General features: G+C 32.8%; 1 protein-coding gene across 4 annotated transcripts in view; it reads right to left on the reverse strand.

Annotated features, from left to right (window-relative positions):
• The window catches only part of Cntln (centlein), a 327,261-nt gene that overhangs the window by 125,677 nt on the left and 182,542 nt on the right, over positions 1-19,042 (reverse strand). For all 4 annotated transcript variants that reach the window (XM_076843415.2, XM_076843416.2, XM_076843414.2 and 1 more), the window contains exons 11-12: positions 18,300-18,421; positions 16,818-16,937 (exon numbers count right to left, since the gene is read on the reverse strand). In XM_076843415.2, the coding sequence (XP_076699530.1) occupies positions 16,818-16,937; positions 18,300-18,421 (242 nt within the window). The remainder of the gene's footprint in view (positions 1-16,817; positions 16,938-18,299; positions 18,422-19,042) is intronic.

Here is a 19,042-nt window from a genome sequence, read left to right on the forward strand (position 1 = left end):
AGTTCAACATATGGAAATCAATAAATGCAATTCATCACAGCAACAGACTCAAAAATAAGAATCATATCATCATTTCAACAGATGCAGAAAAAGCATTTGATAAAATACATCACTCCTTCATGTTGAAAACACTAGAAAAACTAAAGATAACAGGAACATATCTCAACATCATAAAGGCTATCTATAATAAGCCCCAGGCCAACATCATTCTAAATGGAGAAAAATTGAAAGCATTCCCTCTAAAAACTGGAACAAGACAAAGGTGTTCTCTTTTACCACTTCTATTTAACATAGTTCTTGAAACACTGGCCAGAGCAATTAGACAGATGAAAGAAATTAAAGGAATATGTATAGGAAAAGAAGAACTTAAATTAGCACTACTTGCTGACAATATGATTCTATACCTAGAAGACCCAAAAAGCTCCACCAGAAAACTTCTAGAACTAGTAAATGAATTCAACAAAGTAGCAGGATATAAAGTCAACCTATAAATCAAAGTCATTTCTGTATATCAGTGACAAATCTCTGAAAGGGAAATGAGGAAAACTATTCCATTTACAATAATCTCAAAAAAAAAAAAAACAACTTGGGAATCCAACTTAATGAAAGAGGTAAATGATCTACACAATGAAAACTATAGAACCCTAAAGAAAGAAATCAATTTCTATATTTTAGACAGATAAAGAGAAAGGCAGGAAAGACAAAGATGGGAAAAAATAGAAAGAAAAGGGGAAAATACAACAATGGAAAAGCATAAAAGAGTTACATATTTATATTAATCACAGTTTTTAATCACACACTGGTGTGCTTCTGGATTACTCCTTGTGTCCTCCAAGAAACAGAAACTGTTTTAGGCTAGGAGTCATGTGAGTTCTGCTCAATATTTCCAGCACTCAGCATATCAATTGAACTAATGAATAAAACCACAGGCAGTATAAAGGGGCACTCTGTTTCAGCAACATGCAACTTCATTATAAAAATCATAGTTTAAAAGCATTTTTCTCAATATAATTTACTAAGCTATAAGTTGACTCGTTTCCTAACTTTCATAAGTGACCACTCAAAGTACATTCACAGGCCTGAAGCATTCTAGAGATACAAAAGATGAGTATAAGGGATTGTAGGTTTTAGAACTATAACTGGGCAAATACTTAAGGTTTTTGTTAATCTTGTTCTAAAACTTCACACTCTTACCTAGGGATACTTGATGAGTTTACCTCCCTGAACTCTAATTTTAATTTATGAATTTATCATTAATTCTAATCATGAAGTAATTGGGCTTCAAAACCTTATTTCCATAGCCTTGAAATCCATTATCTATCTTTCAAACAGATCTTGATAAACAAAGTGTATAATTGTTTTTTTTTTCTTAAAAGTTCAATTTTATTTTGGAGTATTTATAGATCAGATATTACATCCTAAAAAAGATCCCCAATTCAAAGAAAAATTTTTAAAATTTATTCCAATTAGTTGTATATGACAGTAGAATGCATTTTGACAGTTGTACACAAATGGAGCACAACTTCTCCTTCCTGTGGCTGAACATGGTGTAGAGTTTTACCAGTAATCATACATGTATATGGGTAATAACATCCGTCTCATTCCACCATGCTTCCCACTACCCTACATCCCCCTCCCTTCCCCTCACTCCCCTCTGCACAATCCAAAGTTCCTTCATTCTTCCCCATCCCATGCCCCCATTATAGAGAAAAACCACTGGCTCCTGAGTTAGAGCACTAATCTCCAGAATATATAAAGAACTCAAAAAACTTAACACCAAAAAACCAAATAACCAATCAATAAATAGGCTAAGGAACTGAATGGACACTTCCCAGAAGAAGAAATCCAATCGATCAACAGCCATATGAAAAAAATGTTCATCATCTCTAGCAATTAGAGAATGCAAATCAAAACTACTTTGATACTTCACCTCACACTAGTCAGAATGGCAATTATCAAGAATACAAACAATAATAAGTGTTGGTGAGGATGTAGGGAAAAAATACACTTGTATACTGCTGGTGGGACTGCCAATTGTTACAATTACTCTGGAAAGCGGTATGGAGATTCCTCAGATAACTTGGAATGGAACCACCATTTGACCCAGTTATCCCACCCCTTAGTTTATACCCAAAGGACTTAAAATCAGCATACTACAGTGACACAGTGACATCATCTTTATAACAGCTTCATTCACAAGAGCTAAACTATAGAACTAACCTAGAGGCCCTTCAAAAGATGAATGGATAAAGAAAATGTGGTACATATACACAATGGAATATTACTCAGCCATAAAGAATAATGAAATTATGGCATTTTAAGGTGAATGGATGGAGCCGGAGAATATTATGCTAAGCAAAATAAGTCAAACCCCAAAAACCCAAAGGTTGAATATTTTCTCAAATTATATAATTCTTGATTAAAGTAATATCTTTGAGATTATATTCTGATTGCTCATGACTTAGGATACCCCATGCTCATTCTTGTTGGACTGTTTTATCAAGTACACATATGTTAAAATTTTCATTGTATTAATTAATTTTATTAATTTTTTTAAAGAATCAACCCCTTTGTTGATGAACCTTAATTTATTTAGATGCAGTGCCAAGACTCGAAGACAGTGCTTCACACATGCTAGGCCAGTGCTATGACATTTGAGCCACAACCCCAGCCCATCTTATTAATTCTTACATGTAATTTTACAGCCTATTTGTCATGTAAAAACATTAATAGGTAACTGGATATCACATGCAGAAATGGATATTGGACCCCCTGCTTCACACCACATATAGAATTATCTCAAAGTTAAATAAAAGAGGGGGAAATGGCACATTGGAGGGAAGCACAAGTATCCCCAAGACTGAATTAAAACAACGATTCTGTGGTAGCACATTGAAGCAGGAAGGTTGTGGGAAAACACCAGTAGGCAACTCATAGAGATAGCAACCCTGGTGAAACCTAAAAAATACCAGATTTTAGTATACAAAATTAATTAATAAAAGAAAGACTAGGGAACATTTGGCATGCTGTTGCTCAATGGGGGAGAGGAACTTCTAGCCAAAGAACTGAAAAAATACTACCCAACAAGTTTAAGAAAAACAGGTACTGCTATCCAAAAAACTCACAATCTGAAGAAAAAGTAAGTTCATATATAGTGAGGTGGACTGGCATGGGAGACAGTCCTGGCAGTCTCCAGCCAGCATAGATAGTAAAATTGGGGAAGCACAGGGAGCTTCAAAAGACTCTTTGGACTTTTCCGAGCAGTAGGACAGAAACTTCTTCAGTTTATCTTTGTTTTTAATTTTTCCTCTCACTTTTTTTTCCTTTTTGTCTTGCTTTTGTTGTACTTGCTTTTTAAATTACCCAAGACAAAAAAAGGCACATAGAGTTTACTTTTTGCTAGATCAATGGGTGTCCATGCCAAATGTCAGTCTGGTCACAGTAACGAAACTCTAACACAGACTTGGGGGAAGATTAGGTCCGGGAACTGCAACTGCCAGTCTGCAAAACAGAATAAAATAAAGTTCTTTTTTTTTTTTTTTTTTAACTTGACAGTCTGAATTCTAGGATAAGGAGCATGACTGATAGGGGGTGAAATTGGGACCCAGCAGGATTGAGTAGAAATCAGTGGCTCCACAACAGCCTGCTGCAGGACAAGGACAAGCCCCATCTCACCCATGTCCAGAATGGTTTGGAAGATAAACTGATAGGCACCACACACCTGTCCTCAGCACACTAACCGAGGCTCTTAGAATGATAGAGGTAATTTAGTCCAGATCAGGCTAGAGGCTGCAGGAGTAACAGGACTAGCCAAACAGGATTATACTCCCACCCAAGGTCACAATAACAAAGCCATTTTGAGGGTGCAGTCTAGAAGATTCAACCAAAGCTTCCTAAGTAGATAATGGCAAGAAAGTAGGAAAGAGAGTTCATACAGATTCATCTAAAAAAGTTGGTCAGTTTGGGTCAGAACTGAGGACAAACAACAAAATATTTGTGTCACACAGGCTTCAACATTGTAAGAAGATTCTAAACTCAAAAGCCCAGAAGGAAAAGTTTCTATTAAACAAAAAACTCCAATAAGGAAAAAAATTAATTTCTTTATGACTTATTGCATTAACTCCTAGATGTAAACTGATATCCAGTGTATTTTCATATGTAGTATTGTTTTCTCAGAGTTCTAAGTTTACATATGGTATCATTTAATAAGATATTCTATGCATACCTCTTTACTTCTCTTATTTTTATTCCTTTTTCCTATCCTTCATTCTCTCTCCTCATTTTAACTTGTTTCCCTTCCTTCTCCCACCCTTTTCCTTTTCCCTTTTTAATTTTCTTTTTTTTTCTCTTTTCCATTTCAGTTAGTATATTATCATTAATGCTTAATCTCTTTATCCTGTTCTATATTATATTCACACACTTTTCTCTTTAATTAGTAAAGCTGTAAAAATTATTCATAATAACTTTTATAACTTGTTGATATGATTTGCTTTTAAAGTTATCACTGTTCCTGGCAGTTACTCTCTCCTTTCAATGTGGTCCTGGTAGTTGAACTTAACACTCTGATTATACTCACCAGATGTGTGGAAGTTCAGATATATCCCAATTCAATATAGCACCCCACATAAAAGAGGAAGATAAATCAATCTCAAAGAAGTGCAAATAAAGAACTTTTAAAAATGAGGCAACAAGCCAGAAAAAGCTACCAAAACTTTACAATCCCCCCAAATAGAATCCACATATACAGAAGTAGATGAAATAATGAGCAAAGAATTCAAAAATTTGAAAGTCATAACAGATGAGATCAAGTAGAATACAGAATCTTAGAGGTAAAATACAAAGTGGCCTTTTTTAATATTTAGACATTAAGGAAATGAAAATAAACAATGTTCAGAACATACAAGAACTGTGTGATAACAACAGCAAAGCTTAAGAGAAAAAAAATGAAGAATCATTGACATCAAGAAAAGAAAAAGAATAGGCTGACAAGGATAGCCTTTTCTTTCTCTTTGTTTTTATTTGTTCTTTACAGTTACACATGCCAGTAGAATGTATTTTGACTTATTATACATGCATGGAGTATACCTTTCCATTCTGTGGTTGTACATGATGTGGAGTTTCACTGGTCATGTATTCATATATGAACATAGGAAAGTTATGTCCAATTCATTCTATGGTCTTTCCTATTCCCAACCTCCTTCCCTTCTCTTCATTCTCCTTTGCCCAATCCAATGAACTTATTCTTCCTTCACCCCACCTTGTTATGTGATAGCATCCACATATCAGAGAGAAATTTGACTTTGTGTTTTGGGGATTCTTTTATTTCATTTAGCATGACAATCTCCAGATCCATCCATTTACTGTCAAATGCCATAATTTCATTCTTCTTTATGGCTGAGTAATATTCCATTGTGTATATATACTGCATTTTCTTTATCCATTTATCTCTTGAAGGGTACCTAGGTTGGTTCCATAGCTTACCTATTGTGAATTGAGCTAATATAAACATGATATGGGTTCATTGTTATAATATGCTGATTTGAAGTCCTTTGGGTACATGTCAAGGAGTGGGATAACTGGGTTATATGATGGTTCCATACCAAGTTATATGAGGAATCTCTATACTTCTTTCCTGAGTGGTTATACCAATTTGCAGTTCCACCAAAAATGTATGAGTGTATCTTTTCCCCACATCCTGGCCAACATTTTTTATTATTACAGTGTAATTTTAACTTGTTTCTAATTGCTAGAGATGTTTTTCATATATTTATTGACTAATTGTACATGTTCTTCTGTGAAGTGTCTCTGTTGTTCCTTTGCCCATTTGTTGACTAGGTTTTTTGGTGTTGTGTTTTTGAGTTCTTTATATATTCTGGAGATTAATGCTGTACCTGAGGTGCAAGTGGCAAAGATTTTCTTCCTTCCTCCTGTAGGCTCTCTATTCATATTCTTGAATATTTCCTTTGCTATGAAGAAGATTTTTAGTTTGATACCCATTTATTGGTACATGATTTTGCTTCTTGCACTTTAGGAGTCTTGTTGAGGAATTTTGTTCCTAAAGCTGACACGATGGAGATTTGGTCCTGCTTTTTCTTCTAGTAGGCACAGAGTCTCTGGCCTAGTGCCTAAGGTCCTTAAATAAATATCCTTTTCCAAGAAATGATAGCAAAAATTTTCAAACCTTGTGAATGAGATGCGGGCCATATAAGAAGGAATTTAGAACTGCAATACACAAAAATTTAAAAAAGAACTGCTCCACGAGCTATCATTATTAAATTGCCAAATATCCAGCGTAAGTATAGAATTTTAAAACCCTCAAGAGAAAAGATGTCAGGTCACATTTAGAAGTAAACAAAGGAGGAAATGTCTGATTTCTCAACAGAAACCCTAAAAATCTTGCAGGACTTGGAACAATGTTTTTTAGGCCTGGAAGGAACATAATTGTCAAGCAAGATTGCTATATGCAATAAAGCTCTCATTCAGAATTCAAGAAATAAAAATCTTCCAAGATAAGCATAAACTTAAGAGAATTCATAACTATTAAGCCAGTATGACAGAAAATGTTTAAAGAAATTTTACATATAGAAAATTAAAACCAAACAGAACTTGAAAAAGAATGAATCTTAGTGGAAGAGAAGATACGCAAATGAGAATTAGAATACATATATTAGAATACATATTTATGCATTAAAAATAAATTTAAATGGCAGAAAATAACAAACATCTATGATACTACTGAATGTAAATGTTCTCAATTCTCCAACTAAACAACTTGGACTGGCAGACCAACTGTTTGTTCTGTGTAAGAGACATACCAATCAGGCAAACATATCCATAGGCTGAAAGTAAAAGAATGGAAAATGATATTCCACACAAATGGAGCACATAAAAGCAAGCAAAAGCAGCCAATTTCATATCTGACAAAGTATACATCATAATAAAAACCAGAGACCAAAACACTATATGGGAACAATTCAACAAAAGGATATAATAAAAAATATGTATGCCCCAAATGTTGGTGCGTCTAATTTTATATAAAAGACATTACTCAACATAAACATTCAGACAGACCCCAATTCAATAACACAAGGTGATTTAAACACATCTCTCTCACCAATAGATAGTTCATGCAGACATAAAATCAGTAAAGACACTTCAGACCTAAAGAATATTATGAATCAAATGGACATAAGAGACATCTGTAAAATATTTTATCAAACAACAGCTGAATAAACTATTCTTAGCTATCATAAAACCTTCTCTAAAAATACCTTCTCTCTTCATATTTTAGACTATGAAGCAAACCTTAGCAAATGTAAGATAACTTATATAATCTCTTACATTTTTTCAAAACATAATAGAATCAAGTTAAAATCAACATCATTAAAAACTACATTAATAAGGGAGACTGAGCTTTTAAATCATGAACAAATCATAGAAGAAACCAGGGGAGAATTTTTTTTAAAAAATAATGAAAATATAAATACAAAACCAAAATCTCTAGGACACTATAAAGGAGGTAGTAAGAAAAAAGTTTATAGCCATAAGTACCTACATTAACAAAACCAGAACCAATGATACATTTCAAGGTCCTACAAAAAGAAAAAACAGATAAACAGGACTTCATCAATATAAAAAACTTTGTGTATTAAAAGGAAACAGACAACTTATAGAATGCCAGAAAAAAACTGTAAATATCTAGAATCCAGAATATATAAAGCACTCTTACAACTCAACAACAAAAAGACAAGTTAGTTTCAAAATAGGCAAAGGACTTGAACATATATTTCTTCAGTAAAGATAAATAAATTTTTGAACACATGCTAAGGTGCTCAGCATCATTAACCATTAATAAAATGCAAATAAAACCACAATGAGATACCACTTTACACCACAGGAAACAAAAACAAAAATGGTTATTAACAAATGATAGAGAAGATATAGGCAAATTTGGATCCTCATAGTTTACTAGTAGGGATGTAAATGATACAGCTACTGTAAAAACAGTTTGGCAGTTGCTTGAAAAATTAAATCATTAGTATATGACTCAGCAAGTCTACTTACAGGCATACAAATGAAAGAATTAAAAACAAGTATTTGAATCAATAGATATACAAATGTTCTTAGCACTATTTATAAATAATAAAATGTTGGAAGCTATTCAACTATCTATCAATGTATGTATTGATAAACAAATTGCAATATATTGTTACAATGGAGTATTATCCCATTGTAAAAAGTAATTAAATTCTGAAATATACCACAATGTGGATGAATCTTGAAATAAAAGAAGTAAAAGAAGCTAGACACAAAAGAGTATATATTGTAAAATTCTATTTACATGAACTATTTGGAATAGGTAAATCCCCAGAGGGATAAAAAAATGTGGTGCCAAACAACTGGGGCAAGGGGAAAATGGGGAGATGTGAATGACGACTTAATGGGTATGAGGTCTCCTTTTGGCAGTGATGAAAATGCTTTGGAATTAAAGATCACGGATGCATAACACAGTGAATGCACAAATGTTACTGAATTGTATGCTTTAAAATAAAATTAACATGTAATTCATATAGTTCTAACAATTATCCAGAAATAAATTTGCTTTTCAAAATATGCCACCATTGGCAAATAGGCTTTTCTAAGAATTTTATTTCCCCCTTGTTAGAGAAATATAATTCCTATAATCTTCATTTTGACATAGCAAACAAAAAAAATTTTTTTTTGATTGAGAAGACCAAGAGCAAGACCCTCTGCTAGGGGGAAAAATGACTAAACTTTCCTAAGATAATATTCTAATTTTATTTCCTTAAGCAATTATTATTGAATTTTATAAAATATTCTTTGAAACTATGGCCTGCATATTTTTAACATTTACCCCAAAAGAGAAGAAGGTACTCTAATCTGTGCTAGGCCATTGATCAGAAGATTCATTAAAATACAGACAATTATATCTAATTAAAATATAGAGGGCAAAATTTTCCATTTCTCTAAAATCAAATTGAAGGGTTTTTTGTGTGTGTGAATTTTAAATACCTTTACCAATGACCCCAGCCCTAACTGCATCCACTGACGATTTTACTAATCAGGAAATTGTCAACTAGGAAAAATATCAGTAACTCTTATATAGTTATACTTATTTTTAGACATAAAACAAAAGTGAAAAGCATGGATAGTTAAAAAAAGAATGTTTTAGTTCAAGTATGTTGTATAAAGAATTTAGACTTTAAGACTAAAAGATACAACATATTTTAAAATGAGGAGAACCATGCTTAGAATTGTTTGTTGCTTGAGTGTATGAGCTATTAATGGAACCCAAGATCTTGGGTATGCTAAACATGTGCTACATGCCTAGTCCCTCAGAATTGTATTTTGAAAGATCACTTTGCAGAGTTGGATTTGAGGGGATAGGGCAGTTGTAGGTATTCAAATTTTACTCTAGAGATCAGGGAAGAAATAATGGGGGTTTGAATGGAGTATTAAGAATAAGATGAAAAGAAATAGATATATTCTAGAAGTACTGGTGGTGTGGAATGTTAAGACATATATGGGTTTTAATGAGGAGGTTGGAAAGAATGATAAAACAATTATAGTACTCTAGATATCTTGTTTGAGCAAAAGTTATGGAGACATAGAGTTCTAGATAAGGAGTAAATGTGTAGGAAAAGAGCATGAATTTGTTGCAGACATGTTGTTATCTGGGTAAGACATCAAAGGGGAAACATTTTATAGACATTTGGATACATTGAGCTAATTCAAAAACAGGATTTTATGCTAAAATTGTAAATTTGAGAGTCAAATAACAACGGATGCTAACTTAATCATTAGAATAGATGAAACTGTCTTAAAGAAAACAGAGACTGTCTACCACAATTTATCAAAAAGTAGCTGATTTCTGGGGGAAGAGATGACAAAGGAGGATGTGAAGAAATGGCCAGAGATTTACAGAACAAAATCAGAAGATAATGGATAATTTTTTAATGGAAAAAAAATGTTTTAAAGAGAATAAGATCAGCCTTGTTAACAGCAATGAGAATTTGAAGAGATGTGAAGTATCTTATGTTTAACTCCTGGTTATTGACTGGTTTGCCTAGATTTCTCTGCTCTAGATTTAATTATTCTTAGCAAATAAGATTCTGTTTGTTGATTGCTATGAACCAATTTAAATTACATAAAAAAATCATATATTGAAGCACGAATCCCTAATGTTATGGTGTTTGGAGATGGGGACTTTGGAAGGTAAATTGGATTATGTGGAGTCTTTGTGCTATTATGAGTGGCTTTTTGAGAAAGAAAAAGAGCAAACTCTCTGGTTATGATAACAGAGAAAAGGTAGTCATCTACAAATAAAGAGACAGGCCATTCTGAAGGAATCTAATCCATCTGCACCTTGATCTTGGACCACTCAGCTTTCAGAACTGTGAGAAAAAAAAATGTCTAATATTTAAATGACTCAGTCTATGGCATTTAGTTTTAGCAGTCTGATCTGCTAAGGCATTAAAAAATCCACAGTTCTCAATTTTTTATTCCCCATGCATATACTGAATTGTCTATCTTTTCCTATAATATGGTTTAGAAATATTAGAGGTATACACTTTTATTTATTAAATAAATCATTATATCAGAACATGACAGGATAATGAAAAAAAAAAACAATTAATTAGGGTTTAGTTATTGTATTCTTTGTTGTTACCACAATCAGAATATGGATAAATGTCATAATGATAGTAACACTTGGACAAACATTTTATAAGTAGTTTAAATTATGTATAGAATTTTATGGTATACATAAATAGGTAACTGAAGGCTGAAGGAAAATAAGTATAACTTCTGAGAAAGGGCAATTAAATCGAGGATACAAAGATAAAAGATCTATTAATTAACCAATGAATTTCTCTAAGACTAGAATAGTTAAAGAGAAAATATAAATTTTATACCTTCCAGTAAATATGTAAGAATCAATAGAGGCAAAGAAAAAATTTATATATCTTAATTTTCATTTGTACATTTTATTATCATACATAAATAGGCATCACTTCTTAATTTTTGAGACTGCCCTAATTCAGGCTCTCACGATACAGATTTAAAGTATAACTTTAGCTAGTATCTCAGATGTTAGTCTTTTCACATTCTACTTTATAACATTAACTACCCTAAGTAATTATAATTATGCAATATTTATATTCCACTATATACTAAAGGAACAAATTGCCATAGTATATAGGATCTTATCAAGGTTCTTACATAGTCATTTAGCTCTGAGCTTGTAAGCAGTCAGTTCAAAGTGACATCATTTATCTTGAAACTTTGCTTCAGTTTTTTCCTACTCACAAATAGAAGAGAGCTTTCCCTGCTTTGTGTCACTACTATTCTCTTATTATTCTTATGACACTTTGCTTGTCTTCTTTGCTAAGTTGTACCCTGATAAAACAGGGTGACATATTATTTATCTCTGTGGCACTGTGCCCAGCAGACTGTCCAGCTGAGGAATTTTATACAGGCAATCGATTAGTTAAGGAGACAAAAATTACCAAATCATTGTAAATTGCTATTTCATTTGGTCAAGAATCCAAAGGACACATGATGAATGTCATCATACCTAGGATCACTAGCAGGGACATGTAACTGTGGTTGACAATGTGTGGTGTATGATTTGCTGGACTGGAAAAACGTAATTTCTTGCTGCCACTTTTAAAGTTTTATGTCACTATTCTGAAAGAATACACACTTCTTTTTTTTTTTCAAACAAACTTTCCCTAAGTTGTCCATGCTAACTAACCTTAAACTCCTAGGCTCAAGCAATCCTCTCTCAGCCTCCCAAGTAGCTGGGACTACAGGTATGTGGCTTCATGCCTAGCCACAAATATTTTTATTCCAATGCAAAAATGTTAACACATATTTGACTCTGTAGGTTCCTAAGTCTGATTTAGCATTGGTATGACAACATGCTCAACTGAGCAAGAAAGCAGAGTATGTTCACTGGCATTTCTGAAAGCTTTTCTTGGTTCTTACAATCTAGTATTCAAAGGGTGGTTTCATCTCACTAGGTTGTGGCAAGTAGATTTTGAAACCATTACACTTCAGTAAACCTCTGTATATTCAGCCCCTACTTTAGTGTCTGGCTCTAAATTATAGTGTTCTATTATTGAATGAATGAAAAACTATATGAATATACTAAGGAAGCCAGGCAACTTATTAGTTCATGGATTGTTAATTTCTTCATTTTTTATTAAAATATAGTTGAAATAATACATAGATGTATTTCATAAATCTAAATGAAGTACAGCAGGAACTATATTCCATGAAAAGTTTACAAGTCCTTAGAGTCCCAGACTGTATAATAGTAACTAATACTTCTCACCATACTCAATAGTTGAAAAACACTACAATGTCAATCAGCAGCATCAGACACAACATCTTTGTTTGTATGTGGTGCTAAGGATCCAACCTGGGCTGCATGCATGCCAGACGAGCGCGCTACCACTTGAGCAACATCCCCAGCCCAACAGCAGCTTCATTCTTTATAATCATGTTTTGTAAAGTATATTGTTTAATTAGATTCTTGAAAATTTCACAGCTAACTCAACTTTTAGATATATTTGGGAGCACAGTTAAAATGTGATTTAAAAGTAGTAGTAGCAGTATATCTTCTGTTGTGGATTCTAGTCTTAAAAGATACTTAGGACAACAGAAATCAAGTTCATATCATCCCTTAAAAACTCAAGGCCGAATGTTAAATTAAAGGGTACTATGTGACACAAAAATAAGACTTCTGAGTTTACAGAAAAACAAGTTGAAACTTCTGGTTCCTAACAAGAAAGAATAAATACATCTATTCCTACTAATTATATATATAAACCCTAAAAATAATATGTTAAAAAACATGACTCTAAAAAGGACAGGCAAGAACAACAGGGAAGGAATCTTGGGAGTAGAGAACAACACTAGAAGAATAACTCACAGTGATGAGTTTCCTGGGTTTACTTCATTTTTCACCCCAAATTAGGAACTAAAGAAATCCACAATCGGGCTGGGGTTGTGGCTCAGCAGTAGAGCGCTTGCCTAGCATGTGTGGGGCCCTGGGTTTGATCCTCAGCACCACATAAAAATAAATAAATAAAGGTATTGGGCCTAAGCACAACTAAAAATAAATAAATGAATAAATAAATAGATGGATGGATAAATAAATAAATAAAAGAAGCCCACAATCCAGAAATGCTAATGGACACAAACAAACAAATCTTCAAGGAAAGCTTGCTCTCTTTAGCAAAGGACCAGTAAAAAATCAGATAAGCCAGAAAGAAATCTTGTTGATCTACCCTAATCCAGCCATAAACACTGAGGGAAAACAATTAGAAGTCCTGCACTCTGTGTTAATGAAAACAGAATAAGAATCCTAGATCTCTACCTACAACAAGTAGAAACCTCTTCAGTCTCCCTACAATGCACTATCAGCAAAAGTCAAATTAGGAGGTTAGATTCCCACCCCTTACTAATACTAATCAGGTGACCCTTATGATGTCATGAGTCATGATGCCATCAGTAGCATGTTAAAATAAAAGATTTAAATAAGATCAAGATTCTTAACATAATATTCCAAAGTGCAGGAGACAGTTTTTAAAATCACTCATCAAACCAAGAACCAGGAAAATCACAACTTCAACCTTAACAATAAAAAACAACTGTAATTGTTTTAATAACTAACCATTTTTATTGGGCAATTGATTTGAAAAGACTCAATCAAAGAACAGAGACAGCAAATAAGCACATAAAAAGACAATCAATACCATTAAACATTAGGGAAATGCAAATTAAAATCACGATGGGCTACTACTACATACCTATTTATTTTTAAAAATCAGTGACAATATCAAGAGTTGACAAGGATTTGACAGGTTCTGATACAGTTCTACTTATACTGATCATATGATCTAGCAATGCAACTCCTGAATATTTACCTTAAAGAATCAAAAAGTCATGCTCACACAAAACCTATGAAAGCAGCTATATTCATAAATGCAAAATAAGCATACAAAAAACCCTGGAAATGACCCAAATGTTGTTCAATGGAAAAAACAAACTGTAATGAACCTTTACAATGGAATACCATTTATCAATAAAAAGGAACAAACTATAAATACTAAACTGAATGAATCTCAAAGGCACTATACTAAGCAAAAGAGGCCAGTCCTCTAAAAGTTGGTTTATATAATTCTATGCATAGGATTCTGAAAAAGGCCAAGCTACAGGAAGGGAGAACAAATCAGTGGTTGTCAAGTGTAGGGATAGTAGAATGCCTGGACTATAAAGGGGGAGAACAAGAAAAAAGTTTCTGAAATATATTTGGCATCTTGATTGTGGTATTAGTTACTCAAGTGTTAAATATGTTATAGTTGATAAAACTGCACAGTAAAAAATCCAATTGTACTGAATATAAATTTGAGGGGAAAAGAAAGCGAAACAAAACATTCCTTCCCTCATCAGTATACAAACATCAATGAATAAAAGACTGAGGGTTTGCAAATATTGTTTGAACATACTTTTTTATATGAATTTTATTTTTGACATCACATTTCATTAAGAATGTTTCATACTGAACATGTGGTTCATGAAGTACTTGCAAGTAGAACATTTGTCTAATGTTCTCATTTCATTCACCAAACAGAGTGCATGAGAGCAGAACTCAAACACATTTAGTTAACTGAATAAAGTTTCACAAAATAAACTTTCCCCAAGAAACTTCTACTAGACAACTTAAGGTTCATTCAATGCTTTATGAAAAAAAGTCATTACTATTTACTGAGACTGGTCTGAAAAATAACTCTTACAAATAACTATCACATTGACGAATTTAAAGAGATAAAAGGAAAACTTTCACGGTGTAATAATGACTCTTTGCATTGCATTCAAAGAGCTATTTCCAATGTAAAAACACTACCCAAGTGAACAGAGTAGGATTTAAGAGCTCCCTAATTTTCCTTAAAAGGCCTTATTACTTTTTTTTTCTATTCTATTTCACTAATGAATAAAATAAACCCCAAAATGTATACTTATAATCTCTGACTGAATTTTCTTGAATAGATCTCAAAACTAGTTAGATGAGGTCTCTCACTTAATTCACTTTAGCCAAAATTAACACTCATTTTTGGAGACAGATGGTCATTAAAGATTATCAGAGAATGTATTGACATGTGCCACAATATGAATGAACGTTGGAAATATTATGCTAAGTGACAGAAACTAGTAACAAAAGAATCATGTATTTTATGATTGTATTGATATGAAATATCCAGAATAAGAAAATCCACAGACCCAGAACATAGATTAATAAATAGTTACCTAGGTCTGGGAAAAGTGGATGGAAGTGTTAGGGGCACATCGGATAGCTTGTGTGAGGTTTTAACATTATTTTTTTGAAGACATGATGAAAATATTCTAAAATTAATTGTAATGATAGATGGTGAACAACTCTTTGAATATAGCAAAAGCCACTGAAATATATCATTTATATGGGTGAACTGTATGACTTCTGAGTTATATTTCAATTAAACTATTAAAAATATCAGAAAATGGGAATAAATATATACAGTTCATAAGATCATTTTCAAGACAAGAGACTTCATTATCAGCATCAAATACTGAGAACTAATAGAACATATTGTATGTTGAGGTAAATGGGAGTATGGATTTAAATGTGATAAGCTCTTTTCCTCAAAGAGTATACTATTACATAGAAAAGGTTGTAATCACAAAAAGTTACAAGTTATAATATAGCGCATAAAACAAGTTTCTGATTTATAGCTAAGAAAAGTCAGTGACAATTATAAAATGCCTGTGGCATATGCTGCTAAATTCTCGCAATGAAAAATACGTTCAGGCTTTCAAAAAGACCATAGTCTGAGTGTTAAAAATTAACTCTAAATGATAAAATAGTTAAATAGCAAAAGAAGCTAATTATATTGTCTAACTCTTCTTTGTCTCAAAAAAAAAAAAAAAAAACGGGCACACACAAAAAAATCTTTCTTTGCCAGGCTGAATATAATAGTCTGTGAATTATAAGATCAAGCAAGAAAACTGTATGTTTTCTAAAATATGAGTATCCTTCATCAAGTTTTATACTTAGGGCAGCTAAAAGACCTATGTGGAGGGATCAGCATTAAGCCCAAAGGACAGGCAGTGCAGAGCAAGAAAGAAAGCAATTCCCTCGTGTCTTTTGCAGGTCACTACCAAGGACCATGTTAGCAGATCCACACCAGACCCTTAACAGGCAGTTCTGCTGCTACCAGTAATTAGCTTGGACAGCTCTGGCTCCAAGAGTAGCAGCAAGGCTACACCATAATGAGCTCAGCTGGGATTAGCAGGACAGGGCAGGGAACCAAGAGAGCTCAGGCATTCTGCATTGCGTATGTATCTAGGAGATCAAACAAGGATGGCTGGCTAGGTTATCCCCTCTCCACCTCATTCCAAAAATGAAGCACGGCAGTGTCTAAAATACAGGCTAATGAAGAGCGACACCTCCAACAGATGAGAGCCACATTAATTAACACAATCCCTAGATCATATTATACAGTTTCTGTTAGAGCTAGCAAATGTGCAACTTGTTATTTCATAACACATATGTGTGTGTGTGTGCGGGTGTGTATGTGCATGTGTGTATGCAAAGCTAATCTTTTGTTGTTGTTATTTCTATCGGCACAATCCAGATTATTTCATTTAAAATTTATTAGGTATTTGTCTAGTATCTTTAAGTCACAAATAATGCCTCCCAAATGTTTATCTACCTCTATATTGTAAAAATGAAAGCAAAACCAAAAACTCACTTTTGAATCATTAGTTCCTGGTTCTCCCTTTTGAAATATGCCAGTTCATTCCACACGGCATCAGAATCTTCTTGTCGAAGTTGTTGGGGATCTGCTCTCTTTATTTTTCTGATTTCAATCCTATTTTTAACATAAAGTTGCTTTTTTCCTTAACATATTCAAAGTGCAATAAAAACTAAATAAAGTAAATTACACATTTCTCAAAATTATTATGTATCTAAGACCAAATTCTGAATTTGTAATTCACACTCACTAACAGATAAATGTAATAAATTTCCTAGAACTGAAGTGTGTAGAAATTAAAATCCTGTATTCTAATTTCCTAAAGTTAAACCTCTACAGTGGAAAGCAAAATTTTAATCAGATACATGATATTCTTAGGTTTATTCCTTTGATTCTAGTCCATTAGTAATAAAAAATATACTGTAGAACTATAGCAGTCTCCATAAAAAAAAAAAAAAACTATAAGTGATCATCTAGAATTTGTTGCCACCCAATCTGAATGTGGTATACATGCCCTATCTTAGAACAAGATTTTAGTGATGAACATGTCAGAAAAGAGATTTCACTCTTACACTGAGGAGATGCTAAAGCTTAGGACAAATCACTTTATTGCTGCTTACTGACACATAATACAAAACACTTTCCATTCATGAAAGGAAAAAATTAGATGTGACAATTATCTACAAGTGATGCAAAATGTCCTTTACATTTTCATTTTCTGTACATAAAACAAACCCTTCATTTTTATTTTTAAAAAGTGCTGTACTGGCCAATTTAGAAACAGTATTTCTCTGCAGAGCAGACCAATGTGTATCATCAACATTGCCCTAAAGGATCCATCTCAAAAGATGAGAAGGTAGTAGATTTTCTGTACTCATTCAGTCCTTTGCCCTCTGTTAATACTGTTAACAGGGGAGCCACTTACGACTAACCAAGATCTGAACACCTGTTCAGAGCAATTGAACTGAGACCACCAATTCATTCAGATAAGCTGGAGAACAAACTGATGGATAGTAAAGATCTTCAAATTGCATACTAGGTTCAAGTAGTTTTAAGATAGTTAACTATATGTGTGAATTTCATATTTCTCTTGTCTTTCCATTAAAACTTAAACACTTTGGTGGTTATATACATTTTAAAGCATTTTATTCATTCAAAAGCAGGATTTCAAGCATATAAATATTAACTATTTTTGTATTAAATGTATGCTTTTATTAAGCTAGTCTATTAATTGTAAAAATACAATAATTCATAATCACCTACTACTAATGTCATCTGCAAATGACAGGAAAATCTAAGTTACAGCTAGTACATTTCTCTAATTTCATTCATTATGTTCTCTATTTAAAAACTCACAATAAAAATTTGACTACCAAATAATTTCTTTAAAACCAAACAAAAGCCATTAAAACACCTATATAATGCTACTCCATTCCATTTAATATTTAGGGAAATGTCTTTATGAGCTATGTAACTCACATGCCACTGCCTTCTTCCCACTGTTTTAATTGCTCTTTTACTGCTCTGTAGTTGGTCTGTAACATCTGTAGCCTTTCCTTGCGTTTTTCATGGGCATCTCTTAGCTCATCATTTTCTTGGCTCTACAGAACACAAAAAAAGCAAGTATAAAAGTTTGATGAAAACACTGGTGTAATTTTTCAAAGAAAAAGTTACCAATTTAAATATGAAATTTGAAAGACTATAATAATATGTAAATATGAATGCATTTGTAATAGTTATTTAAGTGAAGAAAGAAAAAAATTCCTCAAGTTGAAGATTTGGTTTGCTTGATAAATATAACCTACTCAACTACAGTTTTTTAAATTGCTAATATAATTTCCAAATTCTGCTATGAAATTAGTTTCATTTTTCCTTGTTAATTAATATACATATATCAGAAGGTCATTTAACACATTTTTATTTTTTTTTCTTTTTCACCACCAAAAGGATTTAACCCTACATCATAAAGTAAGACTATTTTGTTAAAATGTAGGGACATTAATCATAGTAGTAAGACCAATTCTTCAGGCCACAGAGCCATAAATTAATATAGAATAAAGCACAAGGATTACACAAAAGGAAGAAAATAAGGCTAGACTTATACAAAAAGTAGCATAATTTAATCTTTTGGGGGTCTACCATGAAGAACTGAAAGTGGAGAAACAGGCTTAGTGCTCTTGAGGTCATACAATAGACAGTTCAAACACTATTTTGTTATCTCA

The sequence above is a fragment of the Callospermophilus lateralis genome, chromosome 2 (genome assembly GCF_048772815.1).
Source record: "Callospermophilus lateralis isolate mCalLat2 chromosome 2, mCalLat2.hap1, whole genome shotgun sequence".
Classification (NCBI taxonomy): domain Eukaryota; kingdom Metazoa; phylum Chordata; class Mammalia; order Rodentia; family Sciuridae; genus Callospermophilus; species Callospermophilus lateralis.